This window comes from Gorilla gorilla, chromosome 10 (assembly GCF_029281585.2).
Source record: "Gorilla gorilla gorilla isolate KB3781 chromosome 10, NHGRI_mGorGor1-v2.1_pri, whole genome shotgun sequence".
NCBI classification, from domain to species: Eukaryota; Metazoa; Chordata; class Mammalia; order Primates; family Hominidae; genus Gorilla; species Gorilla gorilla.
The window spans coordinates 135392652-135415155 of NC_073234.2; the positions used below are offsets into that span (position 1 = coordinate 135392652).

Sequence of the window (22504 nt, forward strand, 5' to 3'; positions counted from 1 at the left end):
GGAAATGTTCCTTCCATATCCACCCAATCCATCTTAGTCACAAAGGACCATTTATCTTCCTCAAGACTGCTTCTATGTGAAGAAAATAAAGAATAATGATTCACGTGATCCCTGGCGTCGGCCTGGCTAGATCTCAATCCTGACTCTACCAGTTGTAATGACCTGGGCAGACGATGCCATCTCTCAGGCTTTAATTTCCTTCTCTGTTAAAATGACAAGCGGCAGTACTGATTTTATAAAGTTCTTGTGAGGATTATCTAAAATAATGACTATCAAGCACTTAATACAGGACATGGCACACACTGAGTGCCGAATAAACGGTAGTTATTATTAGGGAGGTTCTTTGCTTCGTATTCCCATCTGTGAGCAGTTTTTTTCCGTTATTTCTCCACAGAAACCCTTTCTCTCCGGGCTGCTGATCTGCGAAGCATCTGGTCCTTCATATCCCTGAGTCATCAGCATGAAGATGCCTGGTTTCCGAAGTCCTCCCTCCTCCTACTGCTCTCTAGGGCTCCCTCTCCTGACTGCTTAGTTCTCCTGGGGGCCCAGACCTAAATTTCGTGACGGTATGTCTTTCTCGGGGCCGGGTCACCAGTCTTGGAGGAATGTCCTCAGCCCCCTTTGCCCCAGAGACCACCAGAAATGTGGCAACAGAACTCTGAGGCGCGCCCCGGCTTCCAAGTAGCTGGGGGCGGGGCCGCGCCCGGAGGTGAGCAGCAGGAGGTGGGCGGGGCCGCGCTCCGTCCGAGATGAGAGCGAGGCCGGGTGCGAGGCCACACCCCGAGGTACGAGAGCTGAGGGCGTGGCCACACCCCAGCTGTGAGCGAGGCTGGGGGCGGAACCGCACCCCGAAGTGGGTGCAAGGCTGGGGGCGTGGCCGCGCGGTGAGGCAGCCAGGACCGTGAGGGATGCGCCAGCCGCCCGCAGGGCGTGAGGCAGCGCAGGGGTTAAGGCCGCCGGCGCCACCTGGGCGTCGCTGAGGAGACCCGCGAGCCGGCGAATCCCGCGCGGGCGGGGCGAACAGGTGCCCGCGCGCGTCAGGCGCCGGCAAGGGGCGGGGCGAGGGGACGCGGCCGGAAGCCCGGGGCGGGGCGCTGCCGGCCCGGTGAGCCGGGAGGAGCCGGGGAAGGCAGGAAGGAGCTCGCCGGGTTGCGCGGCGCGCGATGTGGAGCCGCCGCCTCGGCCCCTGCAGCAGCAGCCGCCGTCGCCGCCGCTGCTGCTGGGGCTGCCGCCGAGCCGGGGGTCATGGAGTGCGGCTGCAGAGAGCGGCCGCCGGCAGCAGCAGCAGCAGCAGCGAGCGTCGCGGCGACAGCGGAGCGCAGCCCGCCCCGTGAGGCGCTGCCCGGCCGGCGGCGGCAGCAGCAGCAGCAGCGGCAGCGGCAACAGGGCGGCTGAGAACCCGGCGGCGGCGTTCCTCCTCGCTTCCTCCCCTCCCGCTTCGCCGACCCTCAGTCTCCGTTCCTGAGTCCTCCCTTCCCCAGCCTTCCCGTTCCCACCACCTACTCCGCCACTACCCCCACCCCCTCCTCCCGCGCGCGCCTGAGCAGCTGAGCCCGGGGGCGGGGGAGGGGGCGCGTGCCGCCGGCGCGGGGGAGGGGCGGGCCGGCGCGCGCCGCGCCCAGGGCTCGCGGGGACCCGGGGGCGCGTGCCGCGGCGCGAGGCGAGGCGCGGGACGCGGGGCGGCGCGGCAGGGCCCCTCCCCCCTGCAGCCTGGCGCGCGCGGGCCGGGCCGCACCGCTGCGGGCTCCGCGCGCGCGGGCCATGTCCGCTTTCTGCCTGGGCTTGGTCGGCCGCGCTTCAGCACCCGCCGAGCCGGACAGCGCCTGCTGCATGGAGCTGCCCGCCGCGGCCGGGGACGCAGTCCGGAGTCCCGCCGCCGCCGCCGCCCTCATCTTCCCCGGGGGCTCCGGGGAGCTAGAACTGGCGTTAGAGGAGGAGCTGGCGCTGCTGGCGGCCGGGGAGCGGCCGTCCGACCCCGGGGAACACCCTCAGGCCGAGCCTGGGTCTCTGGCCGAGGGGGCCGGACCGCAGCCGCCGCCCTCCCAGGACCCCGAGCTGCTGTCGGTGATCCGACAGAAGGAGAAGGATCTGGTGTTGGCGGCCCGGCTGGGTAAGGCGCTGCTCGAGAGGAACCAGGACATGAGCCGGCAGTACGAGCAGATGCATAAGGAGCTGACAGACAAGCTCGAGGTGAGGACCTCCCGCCAGGGATGGGTGGGGAGCAGGGGCCGCCCAGGAACGCGCCCGGCCCTGGGCAGTTAGGGGAACCACTCACCCCCACTTCGTTGCTCACCCTACCTCGCAGAAAATCTGGAATGAATGGGGGAGGGAGGATGGAGGATTATCAGATTTCGTTGAACCCACTTGACTTCCCCACCCCGCTCACAGCAAATGGGTCCATGCGTGGCTCCAGCCTCTGTGGGCCGTTCTATATACGTACTGTACCCAGCATGTAAAATAGAGCTTACAGTATGACTATATACCACTGAGGTGATGTCTGTATACAGAGAAATGAGAAAGTCGGGAAGCATTTAAAATATGTTGCAGGTTTTCAGAGTAGTTAATCTCTAATCAGGGTGTTAGCCTAAAGCCTTCCAGTTTGGGCGTTAAGGCCTTTAGATGCCCTTGTCTTAACTTCCTGGCAGCTCAGAGTTGTGGGAAACAAGTGCCCCTAAAGGAGCTTTATATAGCCTTCAAATGCTCAGGGATTAGGAAATGTGGTTCCATTGCAGAAATCAGGCGAGCCAGGGCTCAACATGTGACCGCTGGTAGTGGATTTAATTTGGGCCTCAGTATTTATGTGTATTTAAACAGTACTTTTCTGTGTTCTGGGTCTCAGGCTTGCAATTGAATGACCAAATGCAACCTATGAGAACCATATTACTTTAACTTCTGTTATAAAATATCTCTTAAGGTATCCGTAATATTTCTGCCAGTTCTCTAGGCAGTCTTTCAGAGTTGTTTGTTTTCTTGCCCTTAGCTAGAAAAGGGCCTTGAATGCAGTACAGAATGCCAGCATTTCTAAAAATTAGATTGCAAAAAAAGGGGCAGGGGGATGGGGAGAGGGAGTCACCTGTGACTTACCTTTCCTGCCTGTGCATTTACTATTATTGTTACCTAGTTTGGTTGCAGCCAGCTCTTTTCATTCTTAGTTACAGCAAGAGAATAGTACAGACCTGAATGAGGTTTGAAATTGACCCTAGTCAGGTTCGGTGTCTCTGCTACTGGTTGAACAGTCAGAATGGAAATTCAGAAATACTCTGTAATAAGATTTAAGTATGCCTATAGTCCAGCGACGTAAAAGTAAATCCGGGAGAAAAAAAGGAAACCTGTGAGTGCCCTGTAGTTCGGTTGGCCTGCTAACTAGGTCTGCCAGTCGATGAACTCCTGAGATACCTCTCTGAAAAGTCGTTTGTGAAACCTATAGGTAGACTGCCAAAAAGCAGCCTAATGAATTGAATTGTTTAATTTTCACTTGAAGTAGAGGTCTAGAAATAAAAAGCCTTCTTTTTTTTTTTAGTAAAGAGATTCAGTTGTACGACTTTGTAAAGAAGTACAACTACAGAGATTTATACTTGTGATTTGAAATTTCTTCAGTGAAGGACTTGATTGAAGAGACAGCTGACTTGAAAGGAGCACCGTATCAGTTTGATTAGTGCCAGATTTCATAGTAATCCTGAGTGTGCAATTACATACATTCTGGGTTCCATGTGGAGCCTTTATACACTTCTTCAACATAGGGCAAAGATTTCAGAATTGTAACAAAAAAAGGTTGTATTGTAAAAGAATAAATTATCTTTGACATTTTGTTATTTACTTAATGGACAACAATAGTTTAAAACTCTTTAAACTATTTTTTAAAACCTTCATTCCTCTGCAGGTCAGCATATGAACTCTAGTTTTAAAAGTTCAATTTTAAGTTCTGGAGATAGTCGCACAACAATGTGAATATAACTAACATATACTTAACATATACTTACAGGCCAAATATTGATCATTGTTGAAACTCGATGAGGGGAGTCAGTTATATTATTTCTTCTAGGTAGGTTTGAAAATTATAAAAAATTTTAAAGTTTTAAAAACGTTCATTAAAGATATTAAGAGAGTACCATTAGTTGCTTGTTAATCTTTCTAGTGTTAATGTGAGAGTGACAAACCTGGCTTACAGAGTACTGTTTTATTTGACACCTCCGGTTTAGTTTTCCCCACAGTGCATTGTTTGAACAACGTAGGTTTTAGAATGTCTGTTTAGACAATACTTTCTAACGTTCAGTACAAACTGCTGTACTTTGTACTTTTTTCTTTCTTTTTTTTTTTTTTTTTTTTAGACAAGATCTCACTCTATCCCCCAGGCTGCAGTGGAGTGGCTGATCATGGCTTACTGCACCCTCAAGTTAACCTCCCACTCAGCCTCCTGAGTAGCTGGGACTACAGGCGCCTACTACACACCTGGCTAACTTTGTAAAAATGTATTGTAGAGATGGGGTCTCACTATGTTGCCAAGGCTGGTCTCAAACTACGGGGCTCAAGCAGTCCTCCTGCCCTGGCTTTCCAAAATGGTGGGATTACAGGAGTGAACCATTGAGCCTGGCCTGTATTTTCAATTAAATCAAACACTTGGGAGTATAAAACCAGTACTTTAAGACGCATTTATTCATGAGAGAACTTGACCAGAAAAAAAAAATTTATAATCTTCCACAAACTGTCGGACATTTGGAGTCAAACACATTTTCTTACAGGGTGGTTTGAAAGAGAAACATGTGAGTGGACTGAGGGAATGCCACTTTCACTATTGAATAATGAGACTGGTTTTATTTTAATCCCATCTTCTCTACTACTTCAAAATTGGCACCTTTCTTCCACCCCCCCACCCCGCCCCCCAGATGGAGTCTCGCTCTGTCGCCCAGTCTGGAGTGCAGTGGCGCAATCTCAGCTCACTGCAAGCTCCACCTCCCAGGTTCATGACATTCTCCTGCCTCAGCCTCCTGAGCAGCTGGGACTACAGGCGCCCGCCACCACGCCTGGCTAATTTTTTTTTTTTTTTTGTATTTTTAGTAGAGACGGGGTTTCACCATGTTAGCCAAGATGTTCTCGAGCTCCTGACCTCGTGATCCACCTGCCTCGGCCTCCCAAAGTGCTGGGATTACAGGCATGAGCCACTGCGCTGGGCCGGCACCTTTCTAATGTCGGGACAAACAAGGCATTTTCAAGATCTTTTCTACCTATTCATTAGTTAATACTAAATACCTCTCCGGTTCTGTGTGCCAAGCCCAAGATTTTGTTGTTTTCATTTCAAACATTAAAGTACTTGATGCTACACTATTGTGTCATTAAAGGCATACTATTAATATTTAAAGTCTTCAGTGGTTTAAAGGTTAACATAGAAGTTTTTTAGTTATATGTCTCTTGGGGTTAAAATGAAAATTCAGGTTAATTGGAAAAACTGTAAGGTTTGGGCCATTTTTTCCGCTCTTGAATTGACTCTGTATTTTATTACTCATTCACTGAATCAGATGCTTAAAGTTGTTTCTTTTTTTTTGTTTTGTTTTGTTTTGAGACAGAGTCTTGCTCTGTTGCCCAGGCTGGAGTGCAGTGGCGTGATGCCAGCTCACTGCAACCTCTCTGCCTCCTTTCAAACGATTCTCCTGCCTCAGCCTTCCGAGTAGCTGGGATTACACACACCCACCATCATGCCTGGCTAAGTTTTCTATTTTTTAGAGATGGGGTTTCACCATGGTGGTCAGGCTGGTCTTGAACTCCTGACCTCAGGTGATCCTCCTGCCTCAGCCTCCCAAAGTGCTGGGATTACAGGCGTGAGCCACTGCACCCAGCCCAGATGCTTAAAGTTCTGAAGGCATTTTTAAAAATTTCTTTTCATCTACAGTTAGCCGTTTTGCTTTAAAACTTATATCTGGTCATGTCATTAGCTTTTTCCCCAGAATATGAAGTAAGACAGTAACTTGTATTTATACACTTTTTTTCTTCAGGAATTAAATATTTGTTGTTAATGTACAGTATCTCCCTTTTTTCCATCATGGCTGAGTGGATTATCTCTTTACTGCAGAGATTGTTCTTTTCCCTCAGTTATATTTTCCTCCTTCCCCAGGCCAGGCCAATTCTCATTAGTCCAGTACTATTTTTTTAAGAGGAAGAACAAAAGATGAAAATGAATACATAATGGGAGTCACTAGTGGATTTAGGGAAGAAAACCCAGGGGTTCTGATTTGCATTTAGTTCTTGGACCTTTTAAAGAACAGTACTTTTTCAGAACCATGCACTGGACTTCTGAGCATATTGTCAGTTTTTTGGTTCTTTTTTTTTTGGCAGAAATCCATTTCTGTAAAGACCTGTTTTATGTAAGCTAATGATCTTAATTTTGGGTGGTGGGGTTTTTTTAGTTTTAAATAGACTCTTTTTTTTTTTTCGAGACGGAGTCTCACTTTGTTACCCAGGCTGGAGTGCAGTGGCGCCATCTTGGCTCACTGCAACCTCCGCCTCCCGGGTTCAAACAATTCTCCTGCCTCAGCCTCCTGAGTAGCTGGGACTACAGGTATACACCACCATGCCCGGCTAATTTTTGTATTTTTAGTAGAGACGGGGTTTCACCATCTTGGTCAGGGTGGTCTTAAACTCCTGACCTCGTGATCCGCCCACCTAGGCCTCCCAAAGTGCTGGGATTACAGGCATGAGCCACTGTGTCCAGCCATAGACTCTATTTTTTAAAATGGTTTTAGATTTCCAAAAGAGCTGGAAAGATAGTACAGAGAGTTTGCATATACCCTGCACCCAGCTTCCTCTTATTAACATCTTACAATAGTATGGTACATCTGCCATAATTATTGAACCAGTACTCATATGTGATTACTAACTAAAGTCTTCAGTTTATTCAGATTATCTAAGCATTTATCTAATACCTTTTTCTGTTCCAGGATACCACACTACATTTAGTTTTCGTGTCACTTTAGGCTCCTCTTAGCTGTGACTGGCAGTTTCTTAACCTTATTTTTGATGACCTTGACAATTTTGATATTAACTTTCTAAAATACTATATAACCCTGAGAAACGAAGGAGAGCATAAGCAGAACTTGACCTTCACACTTCCTGACAGTCTCCCTAGAGTTTTCTGGTTAATTTAGCACTTAATTGAAAATATAATTCTAGGAGAAACTTTTCTCAGAGCAGATGCTAAATTCTGTACAAAATGGTAAATTCTGTACAAAATGGTAAATTCTGTATGTTTATTAATAGGAAAGCCTGGAATTTGTCAAAGGATTGGGAAATATGAAATAGGAAGTTTGTCTCATGTCCAAAGAAATACAAGGACTGAATAGACTGATCAGCACCACCTGTCCTCAGCCCTGCCCCCAAGTGGATTGGATTGTTTCAGTTGCTTGGTTGGGCTCTTCACTAACAGCTGTTTGCTGAATATTTTTAAGTCACTCTGTTCTTTTAGAACACAAGCCTAATTTATCTGGCCTCTCAGTAACACTGTGATTACTGAGTTCTTGCCATTGCCTTCTGCTGAATCTTTTTCATTTTGAAAAAATTGAATAAAAGCAAGTATCACAATTTTAGGATTGCAATTAGCATTTGTTTCTGCATTCCATCTTGCTGAAGTTTCTACAGTGACTAAAACATTCTCTGGCCGGGCACGGTGGCTCACGCCTGTAATCCCAGCACTTTTGGGAGGCCAAGGCAGGCGGATCACGAGGTCAGGAGATTGAGACCATCCTGGCTAACACGGTGAAACCCTGTCTCTACTAAAAATACAAAAAATTAGCTGGGCGTGGTGGTGGGCGCCTGTAGTCCCAGCTACTCGGGAGGCTGAGGCAGGAGAATGGCGTAAACCCGGGAGGCGGAGGTTGCAGTGAGCCGAGATCATGCCACTGCACTCCAGCCTGGGAGACAGAGCAAGACTCCGTCTCAAAAAAAAAAAAATTCTCATTTTTGGAAGTTAAGCAATACAAGGGATGCATAGAGCAAAAAATTCTCATACTGATGAGAAGGCCCTCCCGTGTCATTTCTTTTCCCACATTGCCCCAAACAGACTGTATAAAATATAATGTGTCTTTTTCAACAGATACACTCGAGAGGCTATCTCCAAATAAGTTGTCTCCTTAAAGTTGTCAACTTGGGAGTTTTTGTTGAAAACTGCCTTTGCCAGTGTGCTCAGAATGTTAATTTTCTACTGCTGTTTTTATCTTTTGGCACATTCTTTTGACTGCTCTCAATCATGGTAAATTTTCATCTTTTTGGGGTTAATGACTTTCAGAAACATTCAAAAGTCACTCAACAAAGTAAGGAGAATAAGATGGCAGGATGAAGGAGGCTAATCTCGTTTTTTAGACACACCCCAGATGTGAAGTAATAGAACTTATTTTCTTGCATGACTGTAAGCTGTCCCTTAAGGCTTTCCGAAAGAAGCATTCTGAAAGATATTTTGAATGGTGAGAACTTCAGGTGAATAAGAGTATAGCCTCTCAAGATAAGGAGATGACTGAGTAGTCTGAAAGAGAAGATTCATATGTGCATTTTAGTTCATTCAGACAGTCTCAGTGCTTGATGTCAACCTTCAGTGTGTCAGAATTTCCTGTAGAACCCAGTATATATACATATACAGATACACACACACACACGCATAGATGCCTTAGACTTCAGTCTATTCTTAACTGCATCACAATCTCAGGAATTGCGGTCCAGGGTGTATTTTGAATAGTTACACCAGAATGTTTCTGAGAGCACCAAAAGTTCAGGACCATTACTTTCACTTAGATTTCCTAGAGTCCTTGAAGTATAGATTTGGCTGTTGTACATACTGTGCTTTTTAAATAGGAGAACGTACTCTTTTCAGAGACATGCATATTTATCTCAGAAACAAAAAGATTTTTTTTTTTTTTTTTTTTGAGACGGAGTCTCGCTCTGTCATCCGGGCTAGAGTGCAGTGGCGCGATCTCGGCTCACTGCAGGCTCCGCCTCCCGGGTTCATGCCATTCTCCTGCCTCAGCCTCCTGGGTAGCTGGGACTACAGGCCCTCGCCACCTCGCCCGGCTAATTTTATATTTTTAGTAGAGATCAGGTTTCACCGTGTTAACCAGGATGGTCTCGATCTCCTGACCTCGTGATCTGCCCTCCTTAGCCTCCCAAAGTGCTGGGATTACAGGCGTGAGCCACCGCGCCTGGCCACAAAAAGATGTTTTTATTTCCTTCAATCCAAAGGAATCTTGTTTTATTGAGCTGCTACATTAAACCATATGCACTTTTCCTGCATACCATCTTTCATATGCAATTTGTTTTATCAGTCTTCTCCACTAGAATGAAAACTCCATACCGGCAAGGACCATGTCTGTTTTGCTCATTAGAATGTCCCTAGGACTGTGCTTGGCTCATAGTAGGTGCTCAAGAATGAATGAATGTATCAAATAAATATACAAGGCTTAATGGGCCATGATTTAAAGTGGCCCTGAACCTCAACTTGCCCTAATGATTTTGAATTACATTGCTACATATAGCAACAAATATTTATGGAGCTGTGACTTAGAGAACCAGAGTCAACTGACTTAGACAATCCCCGCTTTGCCGTTTACTAGTAGTGACCTTGAGATTGTCACTTAACCTCTTCTGTTGCTTCATTTCTAAGACGAGATGGTTAATTGAAAAGATCTCTGGAGTTCTTTTCATCTCTGAAAAATTCTGTGATAGTAAGAATCTGGTATTATGCCATGGATAATAGGTGACTCCAAAGGAAGCCTCCTTAAAAAAAAGTAAGGAGGGGGTGGGGCACGGTGGCTCACACCTGTAATCCCAGCACTTTGGGAGGCCAGGCCGGGGGGATTACGAGGTCAAGAAATCGAGACCAACCTGGGCAACATTGTAAAACCCCATCTCCACTGAAAATACAAAAATTAGCCCAGTGTCATGACGCATTCCTGTAATTCCAGCTGCTTGAGAAGCTGAGGCATGAGAATTGCTTGAACCTGAGAGGCGGAGGTTGTGGTGAGCCAAGATCGCACCACTGCGCTCCAGCCTGGGCGATGGAGTCTTACCACTGCACTCCAGCCTGGGCGACAGAGCAAGACTCCATCTCAAAAAATCGAAAAGGATTTTAGTTGTGGGACTCATTTTTAGTTGTTTAAATGTATAGTTCACCAATTAATTAGATGATTGGCAAATTTCAAGTGAACTCCCTAGTCTAGAACCTCATGCCTAAGGATAAGAATAAACATAATAACTTTAAGTATTTTCAGTAAGAATGGCGTTCTCTTTGTGAAACCAACTTCTTCCCTGCTCTGGAAGAAGGAATATTTTTGTAGCTGTGAATTGGGCAACTTGTCCTATGTGGTAGGGTGTTTTATTGTGTCTACTGACTAGGAAAAAGAAAAGTTAGGACAGCGCGGAGAGAAAAAATAAAAGGCCGTGGAATTTTTATCAGTGTTTAAATCCTCTTCACTTTTCACCCAGCACTTAGAGCAAGAGAAACATGAATTGAGAAGACGATTTGAGAACCGAGAAGGGGAGTGGGAAGGCCGAGTGTCAGAGCTGGAGAGTGATGTGAAGCAGCTACAGGATGAGTTGGAGAGGCAGCAGGTTCATCTGCGGGAAGCAGATCGAGAAAAATCACGGGCTGTCCAGGAGCTGTCGGAACAGAACCAAAGGCTATTGGATCAGCTCAGCAGGGTGAGTCACAAATTAAGAATTTAAGATGTAAGATACTAAAAGTTGAAATAGGCTGGGCATGGAGGCTCATGCCTGTGACCCCAGCACTTTGGGAGGCCGAGGTGGGAGAAGCACTTCAGACCAATCTGGGCAACACAGGGAGACCTCATCTCTACAGAAGTTTTTTAAAAATTAGCCAGGCATGGTGGCACCTGCCTGTGGTCCCAGCTACTTGGGAGGCTGAGGTGGGGTGGGGGGGGATCGCTTGAGTCCAGGAGGTCAAGGCTGCAGTGAGCTGTGATCAGTCATGCCACTGCACTCCAGCCCAGGCGACAGAGTGAGAGCCTGTCTCGAAAAAAAAAAAAAAAGTTGAAATAGAGCTTCTGTATAATGTCAGTCATATAGGTGACAAGAGCAATTCTGATTTTGTATGCCTTCGTTTTTAACAAAGTTCAGTATTTCTGTCTACAAGAACTTTGGTATTACTGAACTAGGGGTCAGGAGCCAAGATGCATGCTTGTGATTAACAAGCCACAGACTTTGACAATCACTTAACTTGGGAGTTTTCTCATTTTTAAAATGAAGGGGTTGTGCTTAATGACTTCTGACGTTTTTATAGCTCTAAAAGTCTGTGATTACTTTACCTACGAAAGTCTATCACCGGCAAAATTATGTTAATTCATTTAGTTCAAATATTAAAAGGTACTATCTTTAAACTTTTTAAGCTTAGGGAAAATTTCTAGAGCAACTGATTTTTATTGATGTTGCATTTGTGAATGTACACTTTTTGTATTGTTTAAATATGAAAAGAAATGTGTATCTGTATTGAAAATTTGTTTTATTTCCACATTTAGTAAACATTCTTTATTTGTACCTTTCTAAGGTGGTGTCGTGGAAGTATTAACCAAAGTCAAGGCTGTAAAATCATTTCAAGGAAGGAGGTTGAGGCTAAATAGATGGAAATCTAATTTAAATACAGAACATACCTTTTAAACAAACGCAGGAATGTTATTAATGCCCTGGTCTATAAATCCATCTATTTTAGAAAATTAAGACTTGGATTTACTATTCTACCTCAGCCCTTCTTGTATATTGAAAATAAAACTACCAACTCTTCAGTTACCGGAGGAAAAAGAACTTCTCTGATATCATCCCTCAGCACTGATGTTCTCATGGGAGCAGTGCCGTGTCTGCATGGTTAGTGTTTGGTGCTTTGGTCTTAGGGAAAAGTGTAAATAGGGCAGCATTTCATAAATTCCTGGATCTTCCACTAATTTGATGGGTGATGCTGTATGAAGTTATTTCACTAGTTTGTGTTGTAGTTGCTTCCTGTGGTTATTCTGAGACCAGTGAAAAAACGTGTCTCACAAGAATATGGGAAGAAAATGCCACCAATGGGGAAGGGAGGAGAAGAAGGAAAGGTAGAGGAGAAGGAGAAAGAAAGAAGGAAAATGATGCTTAGTAACTTGGAAAATAGTTGCAGGGAAATATCAGAATGTTTGTGAGAGCTGAGGATTCAGGCAATAGGTAGAGCTAAAGATCTTGCCTGCAGGTTTCCCATCTGGAGAATCCAGTCACCATTTGATTGTCTGGGAAGTAGGAATTGGACAGTTCAGGAAGTCACTTCACAGAGCCAGCTCAGTAACAGGATTTCTGATTCAGTTCTAAAACCTTTTTTCAGCAACTGGGAATGGAATCTATCCTTATAAAAATTTTTATGTTTTTGACTTTTCATTCATTATTCATGAAAGATTCAACCAGAGAGGCCTGGCTAGATTGATTTATTTGTTCAAAAACATTTAATACATACTTTGAGTAAGTGTTTCTTACGGAGACTTACAGAATGAATGCAACAAACCAGAAAAATTAAAGGGGAAATTAAGATTTCTTGGGGGCTAAGTTCATGTTACAAAATAACATGAGCTAAAGCAGACTCTGCCCCGTGAAAGATAGGTGACCAAGAGAGACGAAGGGAAAAAGCAGATTTCAACATGACATAGCAAAAGCTCATGGAGCTTGGAATCTGACTCTGTTACTCATTAACTGGGGGACCTTGTTTGTGCCTCAGTTTCCTTTTCTTTAAAATGGGTGTAAAAATTATGCCTCATACAAGTATTATTGAAATGAAAAATGAGATAATGTGTTTATGTTAAACAGCGTGTGAAGGTAAGGATTTGTTTCAGTGTTGATGGTTGTTTTACTAAAGCAGTGTCTTTATAATTTGTTCACTTTGCCTAATTTCTTATAGAAAATCCTGATAAGCTGCTCCTAAAAGAACGTAGGAAGATAACATTTCTACTAGATCTAGATTTTTGTTATCCTTTCTGGCCTTGAATATAGGCCCTTGGTGAGTTTTATAGCTTTTTCCCTTTTTTCAAGCAGGACCAGCCCCTGGGGTTTCCATCAGCAGCAAGTTTAGATAGCGTTTTATTAACTGAGTATCCAGGAACTAGAGGAGTTAAATATTTTGAAGTGAATTAAGATTCTCCTAGGACAAGATAATCAACAGAGGTAGTAGAAGGCCATACTTTTCTTTTTCTTTTTATTTTTTTTTTTGAGACAGAGTCTTGCTTTGTCACCCAGGCTGGAGTACAGTGGCACAATCTCAGCTCACTGCAAGCTCTGCCTCCCGGGTTCATGACGTTCTCTTGCCTCAGCCTCCCAAGTAGCTGGGACTACAGGTGCCTGCCACCTCGCCCGGCTAATTTTTTGTATTTTTAGTAGAGACGGGGTTTTACCGTGTTAGCCAGGATGGTCTCGATCTCCTGACCTTGTGATCTGCCCGCCTCAGCCTCCCAAAGTGCTGGGATTACAGGCATGAGCCACCACGCCTGGCCAAAGGCTGTACTTTTCTTATAGTGTTTAAAATGTGTTTTTATAAGTATGAAATGTATAATATCTAAAATGTACAGTATTTCTTTGATACCTTCGTCCAGAGTTTACATACATCTCATTGGCTTCCTTGGCCTCCAGGGCTGCTCTTCTCTTTATTAATAACAGCTTTATTGAGATATAATTCACATACCATAACGTTTACCCTTTAAAAGGGTACAATTTGGGGCTTAGCACAGTGGCTCATGTCTGTAATCCCAGCACTTTAGGAGGTTGAGGCAGGAGGATCACTTGAGACCAAGAGCTTGAGACTAGCCTGAACTATACAGTAAGACCCTGTCTTTACAAAAAAAATGTTCTTAAATTCTCCATGTGTAGTGGTGCATGCCTGTAGTCCTGGCTGATTGCTTGAGCCCAGGAATTTGAAGCTGCAGTGAGCTATGATCACACCACTGCACTGCAGCCTGAGTGACAGAGTGAGACTTTGTCTCTTAAAAAAAAATTTTTTTAAGTGTATAATTGGGTAGTTTTTAGTTATTTACAGAGCTGTGCCACCATCACCATTATCTAATTAGAGAACATGTCACCCTCCACAAAAGAAACCCTGTACCCATAGCAGTCACTCATTTCTCCTAACCTTATAAGGACGCCAACCATATTGGATTAGACCCACCCTAATGACCTCATTTTAATTTGATTACCTATGTAAAGACCCTGTCTCTAAATAAGGTCACATTCTGAGGTACTGGGTTTTGAACTTCAGTATATGGATAGGGGAAGGGGAACATAATTCAACCCATAAGAAACGTGTTGGGGTTTTCTTACCAACAGATACAACTCTTGGATGTTAATCAGTGCTGTCTGTGGGAGGTGTTCACAGTAGTGTCACTTTTCTGGGGGGTTGCATATACTTAATAACATATTTACATACCAAAGATACATAAGCCTTTGGCCGTATAACTAAGAGCTGCCATGGTTCATGGGAAGATACTTAGAACCCTTAATTTTATTCTTTGAAAAAGTCCCAATCCACCTCTCTCATTACCCTCCTCTAAAGACTAACCTGCATTCTATTCCTTGAGTAAAATATGAAAGCCTTTATTATTTTTTTAGATCTTCTTTAATTCAACATTCAGCAAATATTTATTGATCAAGGCACTGGGAATACAGTGGAGAACACAAGTCCTCTGTTTTATGAAGCTAGTAGGAGAAGATGTATAAATAAATGAACAATCCACAAGATACAGATTGCAGTAGGTACTATGAAGGGTGATTTGATGGAGACTGACTAGAAAGCAGGGAGCTTTTTCTACCTTAGAAAGACTCGGTAGGGGGCCGGGTCATGGTGGCTCACGCCTGTAATCCCAGCACTTTGAGAGGCTGAGGCGGGCAGATCACCTGAGGTCAGGCATTCGAGACCAGCCTGGCCAACATAGTGAAACCCCATCTCTACTAAAAATACATAAATTAGCTGGGCATGGTATCGTGAGCCTGTAATCTCCAGCTACCCGGGAGTCTGATGCAGGAGAATCGCTGGAACCTGGGAGGCAAAGGCTGCAGTGAGCCGAAATTGTGCCACTGCACTCCAGCCTGGGCAACAGAGCAAGACCCCATCTTTAAAAAAAAAAAAAACAGTCGGTAGAGAAGGCTTCTGTGGGGAGACAACATCTGAGATGAGACCCCAAGGGTGAGGAGCCAGCTGTGGAAGAGCCAAGGGAACAGCATTCTTTGATGAATACTGTTAGACTGTAAACTCTATGAGAGCAGGGACTCTTTCTGTCTTGTTTATTGTTGTAAACAGGTATCTAGCAGAGTGGGCATTCAATAAAAGATGGTTGGGTTTTATTGTTGTTGTTAAATGATTATCTAAAATACCCAATAAGGAGATTATTAGAACTATAACTGTCAAGAATACACTACCCCTCCATGTACTCTTTAGAAGTGCACTCCTGACTTTCACACTCACTCTTACACTGCGTGTATGCTGTTTGAAAACCAGTTGTCAAAGGTGCCATGGATATCAGTGCTTTGACAGGCAACCTATAGCTAATGGTGACTCACTTGCCTAGACACCTAATATTATTATCGTAGATACTCCTGGAATTGCATAAAAAGCCAGTCTTCAATGAATTGAGAAGAGTGACTACATATGAGAATGGACAGAGCTTTTGTGCATTGTTTTAAAGTCTGCAGGTCCTTTTGCATTGCACTGTGCTTCTCCATGGTCTGCAGGTTGGTCAGTTACAGAGCGATTGGTTCTGTAGTTGTCTGACTCTACTGATGGGTATGGAAATGAGCCTTTTAGCTTTTACAAAAAATTCTCGTCTCATGGGACGATTGGCCATTATTTGGGTTTAGGTATCGTTATGGCTTTCCTGTCCTTCTTGGGAGCGTACACTAGACAAAAGAACTCCCTGTCTGCAACTCTGTGTCATCTCATCTGTTCTCATGCTCCACATGGTCTGTAGTATGGAGAAGGAGGCAGCCAGAGGTTCTCATTTGGAAAGCTGAATGGTGATTGCTTCTGAGCAGAGCCTCACGTAGGATATATAATTGCTCACTATGCAGCCCTGATGGCTTCTTCAAGAGTAAAACTCTCGAGAATTCACCTTAAAATAATTATTTTTTCTTTGATTTATTTAGGTATTGTGCTATATTCTTTTTGCATTTGTTTTCCCAGAGCCTCCTCCATTTATCCCTTTCCCCTCATCACAGTGCTACAAGTGTCTCTAACAAACCTCTCCCCAGTTTCTCACATCCAGAATTGGGGTCATGTGCCTTGTCACTATGACTTTGGGTATTACTTCCTAATACCCAAAGGGAGAAGCTGTTTTGGGAGCATTGTATAAAAAGGGCTGCTTCTTGGGAGCATTGTATAAAAAGGGCTGCTTCAAAGGCTGAATGAAGCCAAGATGGGTTTCTATATAGAATCACTGAGATAGGGAGGGTGATAAAGAGCATTCAACAGGAAGTTAGGCCTAGGTCCAAGGCCAGGAGAATCCAAAGCCTGTACTTTAAACTAAAAGGGATTAGGCCAAGAGATACCTGGAGGAATGGTCTAAAGATTGGTGAAGGAGAGACTGAAATAAAGAAACAAAGATCCATTATAGTTCAGCTGAAGCCAGGAAGTTTGAAATCTATGTCTATGAAAGATTGGCTCCCAATGGGGTGTTATTTTTATGAACTTTGATTTATCTGGCTAGGATAGGGTCGGCTTCTTAAGGAACTTAGCTTTACTGAATATTCCTTAGTAGATATTCAGAAATTCTAGTTTTGTCTCTATCCTAAGTTTAAGTTTTATAGATTTGTTTGTTTGTTTGTTTCTGAGACGTAGTGTCGCTCTTGTTGCCCAGGCTGGAGTGCAATGGCACGATCTCAGCTCACTGCAGCCTCCGCCTCCCAGGTTCAAGGGATTCTCCTGTCTGAGCCTCCTGAGTAGCTGGGATTACAGGCGCCTGCCACTATATCCGGCTAATTTTTGGTATTTTTAGTAGAAGCGGGATTTCACCATGTTGGCCAGGCTAGTCTCAAACTCCTTGACCTCAGGTGATCCGCCCACCTCGGCCTCGAAAAGTGCTGGGATTACAGGCATGAGCCACCGTACCTGGCCTATAGATTTTTAAATTTTAAAAATGTTTATTGTGTTTCCTGATGGCAAAAAGAATTCATGTTCACTGTGAAATAATATTGAGACAATAGAGAAATGTTCAGTACAAACAGTGAAAATCTCCCATGGTCCTCTTCCAAAGAAAATACTAGCCACAGTTTGGTGTTAATTTTTTTTGTATTTCTTCATATGTGATACACACATGCACACATGTTGTACATAACTTTTCTACTTATTTTGCTTTCTTTTTGTTTGTTTTTGAGAGAGTCTTGCTCTGTCTCCCAGAGTGCGGTGGCTGGAGTGTAGTGGCACAATCTCGGCACACTGCAACCTCCACCTCCTGGGTTTAAATGATTCTTGTGTCTCAGCCTCCCAAGTAGCTGGAATTACAGGCGAGTGCCACCATGCCTACCCAATTTCTGTATTTTTAGTAGAGATGCGGTTTTGCCATGTTGGCAGGCTGGTCTCAAACTCCTGGCTTCAGGTGATCCACCTTGGCTTCCCAAAGTACTGGGATTACAGGTGTGAGCCACCACGCCCAGCCGTTTTTGCTTTCATTTTAAACAAAATGGTTTTCTTAAAATTCTTTCACTTACTATATCTTGGACTTTTTTTTAAAGTATTTTAAATGGTTGTATATAGTATTCCATATAGCACATATGGAGGTACCACGGCTAATGTAACAGCTATGCCATTGAAGGGCATATGTGTTGGTTATAGTGATTTAGTGTTACAAATACTGCTGCAGTGAACATCCTTGTTCATACATTTTTGCACTCTTCACATTTTTCTAGGATAGATTCCTACAAACAGGATAGCTAGGTCAAAAGGTATGTACGTTTAAATTTTTAATAGATACTATCATATTGCTCCAAGAATGTTTTAATAGTCTATACTCTCCTCATATCTACCTTCATCAAGAGTGCAAAACCTATCATTCTGTATGCATACATAGTACAACTATAAAGAAAACTGAGGTAATTATCATCACAAAAGTCAAGATAATGGTTACCTGGGGAATGTGTGTGATTGGTGGGGAGGATCCCCATCATGATGGAATGGTGCCTGGAGAGGAGGCTTCTGGAAAGCTGGCAGTGTTCTGTTTCTTGACCTTGGTGGGAATTATGTGGGTGTTTGCTTTATAATTATTTGTTAAGCAAGACGTATTTGTTTTATGTATTTATCTTTATATATGTTGTATTTCACAATTTGAAAAAATCATTCATTCATTCATTCAAATACTTATAATGTGCACCTACTATGTATGAAGTCGCTGTTCTGAGTAACAGTGATACTACAGTGAACAAGGTGCATTCCCTGTCTGAAAATAATGCAGGAAGTTGACAGTAAAGAAGGAAATACATAAACAGACAAATCAGCTAGTGATAGTACTATGAATACAATAAAACCAGGTAAGGAGGAGAAAGTGGTAGCTGTAGAGACAACTCAATTTTTGATAGGATTCTCAGGAAGGAACCTTTGGGGAGGTGAAGTTTGAGCAGGATAAAAAGGAGCAAAAGAGTATTCCTGGCAAAGAAAAAAACATGTAAAAGCCTAAGAACAGTGGAAAGAAGGCTGCTATGACTGGGGTGTGGTTAGCTTGGGAAGGGTTAGGAGATGAGATCAGAGAGGTAATCAGCAGCCAGATCTCATAGGGCCTTGCCAGCTACCAGGGGTTTTAGTCAGTGTGCTGGGAAGCCAGTGATATGTTTTTGGCAGGGGAGCATCATGACCTGATTGATAACAACTTTTAAAAGATTACTCTAGTTACTCTAGGAGGATGGATTATCGGGCTGAGGGTAGAGGGATAGAGATAGATGAAGAAGCGACTCCCCAGGTAGAGTTGATGGTAGCTTTGATTATGGAAGTGTTGAAACGGGTTAGGTTGGATATATGTTTTGAAGGTAGAACTGACAAGACTTACTAATGGAATAAATGGTTGTGGGAAGGAAGGTTAAAGAAAAAAATAATCAAAAATGACTCCTAGGTTTTTGTCTTGAGCTACTGGAGGAATAGTGGCATCATTAACTTGAGAGACCAAAGGCTAGAGGAAGGAAAGAGGGATAGGTTGGAATATAAAGTCAAATAATTCATCTTAGACTGTGTGGATAATTAAGGTTGAGATGCCCTTTACATATCCATGTTAGTGTCACATAAGTGGAACAAATGAGAATTCTGTTGTATTGAGGTGAAATGCTGAGTTAAATTTCCGCAGCCATCTGAGCTCTCTCAGGACCTGAGATTCTGTTCTAGTACCTTTCATGAGGTTGTCACCAAGAATTTCCTCATTCACAGTGACGGAAGTTGAATTCAGACAAGAGTGTCCCCCACCCCCCACGTACACACTCTCAGCTCCTAGAAGAACCACCTTCTGAGTTCATGCCTGTGAGGTGAGATGTGTAGGAGGAAGTTAATGCAAACAAGTGCTTTGTCTGTTTCCTGCCTGTTTGGAGCTATTTTCCTCAGTCAGCCTCTAATGCCTTATCCACACACAAAGAATACAGTTTGCATACTAGCTGAAACTAATCTTCTCTGAAAAGACTAATTTTCCTCTGAAGGGTAAACAGATCCTTGTTCTTTAAACAGCTCATTTTGGATTAGCAACTCTGCGTCTGGTACACTTCTGGAAGCACATTTCTCCGTTTCCTTTCTTGGAGTTAAAGACATTAATACAGTGTCCGTAAGTGTCACCACCACTCTGCCTCTGTTGAGTGATGCAGAACCATTTTTGTTTCTAGAACACTTTACAGTGAGCAACAGCTGGTTATCAGAAGTAGTTTTAATTGCTGAATGGGCTTTTGTTCCTTTTGAGGTGGGGGCTATATTATTTGTTTTTTTCTTAAAAGTCTGCTTCGTTTACAGAGGCTGGCAATTTTTAGTCATCCTATTCTTGAAAGAAGTTATGAAAACAAGATAATTTCTCAACCAAATAACAGCAATTTAAATTTCCAAAGGACGTTCTCATATGTGACCTCTTCTGATCCCATTCCTGCCTGTGATGGAAGTCATGATAATTACTCTTTTTTTTTTCTTTTTTTGAGACAGGATCTCACTCTGTTGCCCAAGCTGGAGTGCAGCAGCGCCATCATGGCTCACTATAGCCTTGACCTCCTGGGATCAGGTGATCCTCCCACCTCAGCCTCCCAGGTGGCTGGGACTACAGCTGTAAGCCACCATTCTTGGCTAATTTTTTATACTTTTTATAGACATGAGTTTCACCATGCTGCCCGGGCTGGTCTTGAACTCCTGGGTTCAAGTGATCCACCTGCCTCGTCCTCCCAAAATGCTGGAATTACAGGCATGAGCCACTGTGCCCAGCCAGTAGTTACTCTTTATTTGGCAGATAAGGAAACTGAGGGTCAGACAGAAGTTTGGTGACACTTGCTCAAGGCCTTGCAAAGGTTACATGTTAACCACTGGCTTGAGGATTGGCTTTTTGTAAATCTTCCAGGATGGGTAGTCAATTGGAAATAAAAACCACTTCATATGTATTTCTATCTCATTGATTTGGTTGATTTTTTGGTTGATATTTGCTAGGTGGTATTGTTTTGGATGCCTTTTACATCACTAGGTAAAATGAATCCAAAGGTTTGGAATTCATTCTTAGCAATGTTTGTTATATTAAGGATGTACTAGAAGGATTAAAAATGGTGTGTTGAGAGGACCACTTCAGCTAAAACAGAAAAGGGCCTTTTACATAGGAGCTCTCTTCTGTGAAGACAGATTTTCCAGCATTTCCAGATTGTGCTATTGCTAATTAGTAGGTTAAACACATTAAGGTGGTAATTGCTTATTCTTCCGGCATAGGGGTGTTTTTTTTTTTTTTTTGGTAGATTCTTGTATTGATTAGTTGAGCCTGTTCTTTTCTTTTTGAGATGGAGTCTTCCTCTGTCACCAGGCTGGAGTGCAGTGGCGCAATCTCGGCTCACTGCAAACTCCACCTCCTGGGTTCAAGTGATTCTCGTGCCTCAGCGTCCCGAGTAGCTGGGATTACAGGCACACGCCACCACACCCAGCTAATTTTTGTATTTTTAGTAGAAATGGGGTTTCACCATGTTGGCCAGGATGGTCTCGATCTTCTGACTTCGTGATCTGCCCGCCTCGGCCTCCCAAAGTGCTGGGATTACAGGCATGAGCCACTGCGCCTGGCTGAGCCTGTTCTTAATTATTTACCGAGAGAGCCATGCCTGATTCAAGAGTCTTCAGGTTGGTTGTGTGGGCTACAAGTATCTAGTTCTGGTTTTCTTTTTCAAAAGAGGAACGCCTAAAGTTCTAGTATATTGGGCCTAAATTTTGGAGGTTTTAAGGCCCAAGATTCAGATTAATTACTGTAGGGGTAGATCTTTTTCATGCTTCTAGATTTGGCTTAATGTGGCAGTTAGTCTTTCTTTTTACCTTGAAATCTGGATTCACTCAATCCTTGCAGACAGCTTGGTATATTGTGTAGGAGAGATAAAAATAGAGTTTAAATGAGCTGCCCTTGCCTGATGTGAGGTGGGGCCCCCAAATTTTGTACTTGGTAAATGGTAGGAAGGTTGCAGATGGTAGGAAAGTTGGAGTTGACAGGCAGACAAAAAGTTGGCAGCATACTATATACTCTTTTGTTACTTATGCTGATTAGCCCATAGTTCTGGTTCCTAAGTATTGTTGCTTTGAAAAACAAAATATCTGTATCCAGTGAATGAACCATCAACAAAAAAGCAAGTAATGTTTTGACACAGATAGCATCTTCTCCATTTCTCTACATTAGCATCTGGGCCAATAGTCCAGTGCTATTATAAGTGTTTTAGAGCTAAAAGAGAACTTCTGGTCTATCTGGACCAGTGGTTTGTAAAATGTTTGCTCTTCAGGGATTCTGCAAACTTGAATGTGTTTTTAAAATTTGTAACACTCCAAAGAACCATTACCAAAATAGCCATCATGAACCCTCTTGAGATGTCATGTAGAACACACGCAAGACCACCAGTGCCTCAGCCTGTGCTGCCAGCTTTGCCTGAATGTGTGGAGATGCCAGCCTGCAGCCTCCATGCCACTTCTATTAACTAAAGAGTATTATGCAGTTGTAAGGTGGACTGAGTAAAACTGGTTGCGCTTGTAACTGCTTCACTGGGTGAATAAAACAATTTGTTTTCAATATTTAAAATCAACTAAATTCACAAATACATGAATACTGAGTAAGATTGCCACCATCATCCTTATCCTCCAATTTCAAATTATTTTGAAAAGGTCTAATTTTTCTTAATTGAGTTTATAAATTTTATACATCTACATTATAAAATACTTAATAAAAGATTACTTTGTTCTGTTTATCTGTTCTGTTTATTGAGGCTTCACATAAGATTTCATATGGAAAAGGGCTGTGGGTGCCAACAAAAAAATCCCATATAATTTGGAAAGCCATTGGTTTCAATC

General features: G+C 43.5%; 1 protein-coding gene across 4 annotated transcripts in view; it reads left to right on the forward strand.

The window, feature by feature from the left end:
- Positions 1–765: 765 nt before the first annotated feature.
- BICDL1 (BICD family like cargo adaptor 1) overlaps positions 766–22504 on the forward strand; it is a 108252-nt gene continuing 86513 nt past the window's right edge. For 2 of the 4 annotated variants that reach the window (XM_019038139.4, XM_004053985.4), the window contains exons 1-2: positions 767–2190; positions 10459–10674. In XM_019038139.4, coding sequence (XP_018893684.3) covers positions 1762–2190; positions 10459–10674 — 645 coding nt within the window. In that variant the 5' untranslated portion in view covers positions 767–1761. Of the gene's footprint in view, positions 2191–10458; positions 10675–22504 lie in introns of all 4 variants that reach the window. The other 2 variants (XR_004071933.3, XM_019038140.4) reach the window with 2 other exon arrangements.